This window comes from Parasteatoda tepidariorum, chromosome 4 (assembly GCF_043381705.1).
Source record: "Parasteatoda tepidariorum isolate YZ-2023 chromosome 4, CAS_Ptep_4.0, whole genome shotgun sequence".
NCBI classification, from domain to species: Eukaryota; Metazoa; Arthropoda; class Arachnida; order Araneae; family Theridiidae; genus Parasteatoda; species Parasteatoda tepidariorum.
Window position 1 is genome coordinate 68,224,749 of NC_092207.1, and position 7,499 is coordinate 68,232,247.

Sequence of the window (7,499 nt, forward strand, 5' to 3'; positions counted from 1 at the left end):
ATAAAGGTGTTTACATACTTTGAAAGGAAATACATTATTCTGGTGTTACGCTTTTCAATAAATCCCAATTATTAATATCAGCACTTCCATTGTAATTTAATGTAATCTATTAAATGCTTACACAGTAATATATTAATGCATCAAATATCTACACATTAATGTGTTTAAAGCATTAAATACATAAATATGAAATAAATGCATACCAATTCAAACTTTTTATTAAACTTAGTTATGGATAAATAATCTAATTTTGTTCCGTATTAGATTATTTAGTTTAAAAATGGAGATCATCATTATAATATTAATATTTTTAATGAAGTAATTAATTGATATACTTTGATTTGCTAAATCACCTAAAATCTCTATAAAGTACTGTTTTAATGCATATTTTACACGTAAGGCTGCACTATAAGAAATACAATGGGGTCACATGATATTCTGACCTTGCAATCCTTTTATGTTGTGTGTTCTGGCAGCGATGGAAATCTTCATGCACACGATGCGTTTTTTCATCTCCTGTAAGCATATATCCTCCATCACGCCTTTTGATTTGTGTTAACATCTATTTTTAATACCTTGCATCATTTGAGAAGAAAGCTTTGCCTATTTGCCATTTGTCTGTTTATTCACTTTCACAAACCATAACAATTCCAAACAATTCACTTCGTACCTTTAGCCCAAGAATCATTATCCTGCCTAAGCTAAATTGTTAATACTAGCCCCGGCAACACTCTATATCGTTTAAGATAAGTCTCATTTAAGTGCTATATCAGCAGTTATAAATCTGAAAGTGCAGCTTGTAAGACGCGTAGTTTAAGTTCCATTTAATCTTATAGTGTAAACAAGAATAATTTTTTTTTTGTTCTTTAAATCTTTAACTATTGTTTAGTCAATATATACTGAAGCTAATAAGTTAATAATACTGGGGAACAAATGTTGTGCTGCATTCCTACAAATAATTGATCTTTCCTAATTCAGACGTGAGGATTTAAGATCTGGAATTAGTTCTGTTCCTAAAGCTACAGGCTCTTTTAACTGACATTTTAATCCAGAAACGACCTCTAGCCGCAAACGATATTTCCGATTATGCAATTTTAATCCTCATAATGTTCCCTAACTCCCATAGATTTTGATCGCAGCATTTATGCAACCCCCTTTTTACATATATCGTTTTGAATCTTGTAAATTTAATCAAAAAACGGACTGAAAATGTCATTAAAAAACTGTAGCTTCGAGAGGGAAACCAATTGCAGAAATGAAATTAGTGATTACGTATGTATCTAAGATTTGTTAAAAAACCTCATGCAAAAGGAAAAAAAAAAACTAATCAGTTAGTAGAAAAAAGTAATCAGTTAGTAGAAATTAGTTGCAATACTATAAAAATTGCTCTGGGATTTTTAAGAAGTTAAACATCTCCAATCATCAGGTGAAAACTACTATAATATATAAAATGTACAAAGTATGTAAAATCTGCAAGTATAGTGCTCTGTAACTTGCAATATTTAAACATTTTAAAACAGTGCTTTTTTTCTGCAGCTACATTTCTTTCTATTTTTGCAATGTTAAATAGGTACATAATGATATGAATATAAAACTTACCTTCCTGTGCTAACAGTGATGTCTCTTCCATTCGGAGCTTGCCATGTCAATCTTGTGGCTCCTATATTTGGTGGTGCAGCACAAGTAATAAAAAAATTGTCACCAGTGAAGAGTGCGTGGAAATGCCCAGCTGGTTCCAGCTTTAAATTTCTGTGATGAGAGCCTGAAAGATATTAAAAAATATTGTTCACACTAAAAACTGCAATAAGTATCATTTTGTACAATTTTTTAAATATTGTTGAAAGTAATTAGTAAACCAAACATGTATAAGCAGAATGTAAATTGACGATACGATAAAGATAAAATAGATAAGGATATGATATTTAAAAATAATGTTACGTTAATTATAAAATAAAAAAAAATATTTTTCTCGTGAAAATTAAACATTTTGTCTGATAGTTTTACGTCATTATTTTTGAAGTTTGTTTTCCTAGTCACAAAATGAGAAAAAATCTTGCAATTATTTATTCAGATGCAAATATTTTTAAAATATTGGGAATACAAATTAGTTCAGTCCGTTTTTTTGTGGTCAAAAATGCATTTATTTTTGAACAAAATGATTGAACAGATTAATCAAAGTATTGTCCATTGCTGGATACTACCTTTCCCCACCTTTCAGGCAATTTTTGAATTTCATCTCGAAAAAATGTCTCGTCTTTTGAGGCGTTCCAAGTTAGGGGCCAATTTCCGATTTCTACGAATAAAGTGAATCAGTGACCTGCCAAATCATGGTGCATCCGTTGGAACAGCCAGTAATCGGAAGGAGCAATGTCCGATTAATACAGTGGGTGCGGCAAACTATCCCACTTGAGATCTTCCAAATTTTTTTTTACGGCTTTTGTGACATGAGGCCGACCGTTACCATGCAGAAGAATAGCTTTGTCATCTCTTTGCTCGTATTACATTTTTCTCGTAATACACGACTCAAACGAATCAATTGTAGCCTATACCGATAGCCAGTAATGGAATCCTCAGGTTGTAGCAGCTCATAGTATACAACACACTTCACTATTCTTCTTTCACCATTCACCATTCTTGAAACGTCGAAACCATTCCCTACATGATTTATCAGATGGAGCATTGTCACCATAAACTTCTACAAGCATTCGATGTGCTTCAGCTGCACTTTTCCTCTAATCAAAGCAGAAACATAAAGCCTCCCGCAAATGCTGCTTAGTTGCAACACAATTTGACACATTCAACAAAGTAAAAAACAGGGTTTTTGTATGAAACTCAAAGCGATATAAACTGAATATTATTGATCGATGTCTAACCTCTCTGAAACCACCGAAACCAGCTGTGACTATGAAACATTCATAACAGCCAGAGCCATCTTTTGAAAACGGACCGAACTAATTTGTACACCCAATATATTGGTACATGTAATGTACATATATATTGGTAAATATTTTTTTTTTCAAAACTTAAATAGTCTATACAAATGTCTTATATTCTTATGCTTGGTAAATTACATTAAAAGGAAAATTCTTACGTTGTATTGCCGGAGACTTTTGGGAGAAAAACATATTTTAGTTACTAGTTTACATACACTTATGCAGCTACCATGTATTTTAAACTAGTCAAGTTTAATGTTTGTTTGGTAAAAACTTACTGTACAAAAAAAAACATAATTATTTCATTACTCAAATGAAAATTAATAAACCCAACAACAAAATACGCTGAAGAATTAACTTGCATGCATGTATAAAACGACGTAGGGCTCTCAGAAGCACGCAGAAATGCCATGTCACAAAATGGCATGGACTCGACTCATATTTGAAGTTATGCACCTGTCACACCATGAATCCTGCAAGACAGTCAACTAAATCATTTGAATCCGATGTGATAAATATCTATTCTAAAGAGCACATTGCAAGGATTTCCCATTGCAAGAATTATGTATGATCAATAATAATCATGTTTTGCAAGATTTATAGTTCATGAAAGCGTCTAAACTCTGAGGAGTGCTTTTGGAGTTACTTGGTAGCAAGTCTCGATGTGTGGAACGTTGCATTATCGAGCAAAAATTGCCCAAGTCCGCCTCAATGCACAATGGATATTACTAAGTTGAAGAAGGTGATCAAGGTGATCAGATCATATGTTTTCCTACCAGTCACACTCCATTATTGTATCTAGACTCTTACAGAGCGTCATATTATGCCGAAAGATAGGAGACATCTGGAGCGTCCATCATGCCAAATCCAGAAGCTCTCTACCATTAAGGAATCTCTATCCATTCTAACACTCCGTGTTGAAAAACAGAATCCATGTAAATTCACAATGTTGTCTCCATACCCGTACAAGTCCATGCATTAGGAAACTAGGTTTCCTCGGAATAGACAGCGTGTTTTCAGCTGTCAACAAAGAACGTTTACAATGTTGATGTATCCAAGATAAGAGCGTAAAGCTTTGCTTCATTACGTCGGTAAGAGATCAGGAATACACCCTTGTCTTGGATTCCGGGTTTTTGGATTCATGAAATTTCCCAGTTCACTTGTATCAATACGTGAAAATCACACTTTCTACTCAATCTCGGATATGATAAACCAAATCTCCTCACTGAAACATGACGTTAAACCTCACTTAAATCTTGTTAACCTGCCATTGTAGCAGCAACAGCTGATCTAACAAATTCGCTAGTTTTTATATTATACGTTTTGCGATCGCATCACGTCTCTCTGATTGGTTGCATACCTCTGTCATTAGCATACACAAGCATATACGCTGTTTTCTGTCTGTTTTACTTCACAATTACTACACTGTTTTACTTCACAATTAACCCCACAAACTTGAAAATAAAATATCAATAGTTCTATAATTAGGGATTCATTAATTTTCTTAATATTAAACTTAATGAATCAATAGCAAACGGTACGATAAATTAATATAACTAAATTAATAAAACTTAAAACAAAACAAGAAAAAAATATTTTAATGAAATGTTTCTAATTTTGCATTTTTAAGAAAAACATTCTGCTAAAATTGTCATAATGCACGGTTCCGACATTACTGATTAAAAAAAAACATAATTGCGATTAATAAAAACAGAATATGCATTATTCAAACCATTTATTTGGTATTTTTTCCGTTCATGTGGCAACAATTTACAGGAAATTCCAGTTTTCAAAATTATAATTTTTACCACATATTTAGTAAAGTTATAAAACTAAAAAGTAAGTTTAATCAAAAAATGGTTTTTATGCCATAATCCAGGGAATCATGAGAAAACTAGCAAATTTTTTCACATATCATAAAAGCATATTTTGTTGTTAATTTTATCAAAATCATTACCAAAGCACCTCGGTAAAAATTAATGAGATTTCTGTTCCCATAGAAACAGAATCCCGGTACATTTTTCAGTTTTTAAGTAAGGTAAAATTTAAAACAGTTTTAAGTGTAGTGTCAGAAGAAACCTGTTCTGTTTGTGAATTTTTATTACTTAAGTCATTTAGATTCTATAGATAATTTAGCATTTGCTACTCTAAATATAGTATATATATAATATGGAATGTTTCATACGAGTTTTTATATATGTAATAATAAACTTAAAATAAATTTCTCTTTTTAATTTTAAGACGTAGAAATAATTCTTTCATAAAGATCCATAAAAATTCAAGATGCCAATTAAAAGACTATTTTTTGAAGTTAATGGGTAAAATTTAATATAAAAATACTCATTTAAAAAAAATTCCGAAAATTCTTTATAGAATAAATGGCGTCATGTTTTTGAACAAATCAAGATCTCTAAATTTTCCCGTTTGATTAAGCTAAGGATATTCTTGCGAACAATTCCTTTTCAGAATCCCTGGTTAAATAACGGGAGCCGTTGAAAATGCGTGGCTTTTTCATAACATAATTGCGAACAAAATTGCTAACCAAACCCCAAGACTATGATAAGGGAAACCTAGCCCTTAAGAATTTATCATACGATGCTAAATAAAGCTTAAAAGAAACCAACTTGTGCCTTGCCTATAGCTTGTGTTTGACTTGTGTTTTCTTCAGTAAAGATCATTACACACTCTGAAATCTTATTCAAATGTTTATTTAAATTTGGACTATTTTTAAAAATAAGAAAAACATAATTATTTTTAAGAATTTCCTGACTATTTCTTCGACATTTTATATTATTATCCAAACCATAAAAGAAAAAATCGAGTTGGGCATCAATCGATTAATTCTAAAAAATAAAAATAAAAACCCTAAATTCTTAAATTATATAAGAATTCTTTTCTCACTGAAAACAACTGTAGCAGCTATAAAACTAGCTTATAGTAACATCCCTAGCTTATAAATTTTCTCTTGTGACACTAATAATATATTGCTGCAACAAACGCACTTTCACATTTATCAAACCTAGAAATAATTGCATTTGATTTAAAACTAGTTTCTAGAGCAACAGACAACTTATAAAAGAAGAACTTGAAAGAAAACAATTTCCCCGCATCAACTTTTACTTAAGAAGCGTATTTCAACCGTGGCGTTTGTGCTTGCATATTCAAAACGCCCCTTTTTCGCATTTGATCAATAGTTTTCGCCTTTACTCATGATCTTCTTCTCGGTGGTGGCTCTTCAGAAATTGCAAAACAATGAACGAGAAAGATTGATGATCACGTGTCATTTCATTCCGAGGGATATGAGCTCAGTTCAAGGGAATATGTTTGAAAGCGTCACAAATGATAAGGAATAGTTTCTTGCATTGTGAATAATCCGCATAAATGGAATTTGAAGCATGTTTACTTATTTTGTGTATGGTGAGTAAATAAATAAATTTCGATTTGAAGAACATAGGAAATTAAAGAAAGGCAACAACAAGTCAAAATTGTGTTAAAATTAATACTTATCTTTTTATCTTCTTCAGTCAATAATGAAATATTTTAAACTGCTCACTTAATCCACTTGCTACACATTTTTTTATTAGTAATAATATTTGATAAGCCGAATCAATGTAATATAATATAATATATAATGTTATATGTATAAATATACACCGAAGAGCCATTACACTATGACCACCCTGCTAATAACATGTGGGACCACCTTCAGCCCTCAAAACTGCTAGCACCCGCCGTGGCATTGATTCCACAAGCTGCTGATGGGTGGTCTGAGGTATCTGGTACCAAGCGCTCACCAACTGGTCTCGCAATTCCCTCACATTGCGAGGGGGGAGCGTGGCAGCACGAATTTGGTTTTCTAAGTAGGACCACAAATGCTCTATTGGATTAAGGTCAGGTGAATTTGGGGGCCAAGAAATGACTTGAAAGTCATTGGAATGTTCCTCGAACCAATCCATGACGATTCGATCCTTATGACATGGTGCATTATCCTGTTGGTAAACACCATCTCACGCAGGAAAAATTGTTGCCATGAATGGGTGAACTTGATCTGTAACTATGTTCAAGTAACTTACAGACGTCAGGGACTGTTCCACGAGGATTATGGGTCCTAATGTGCCCCATGAAAGCATTGTTCCTGGCCGAGAAACCATGAAAACCTGGGTGAGCCCATTGCTATAGATGGATCATAATGTAATGGCTCTTCGGTGTATATATATATCATATTATATACTATATATTATATTACAGTCAAAACTATTTGCAGTTGCATCATGAAAAAGCTACATAAAATTGCGTTGTCCCGCTCCTTATTCAAGTAATCTGGATAGGTGGCAACGAATTTTTTAGCGTAATCGAACGTCATCCAAAAGAGAAACGAAGTTAGCCATCTCGATTCGTTTTAACAGTTAAAACCATACAGATAGGGAATTTTTTGGGATTTTCCTAACGAATATATTACCCATTAACTGCAGAAAATTATCTTTTATTTGGAGAATTGACTTCTTTTTATGGCCTTTCATCGAAGAACGATCTCTACGTCATCAACATATATATATATATATATAT

General features: G+C 32.4%; 1 protein-coding gene across 1 annotated transcript in view; it reads right to left on the minus strand.

Annotated features, from left to right (window-relative positions):
* LOC107444223 (protein amalgam-like) overlaps window positions 1–7,499 on the minus strand; it is a 68,407-nt gene that overhangs the window by 25,736 nt on the left and 35,172 nt on the right. Inside the window, exon 2 of the mRNA XM_071180000.1 lies at window positions 1,600–1,762. Within this exon, the coding sequence (XP_071036101.1) occupies window positions 1,600–1,762 (163 nt within the window). The remainder of the gene's footprint in view (window positions 1–1,599; window positions 1,763–7,499) is intronic.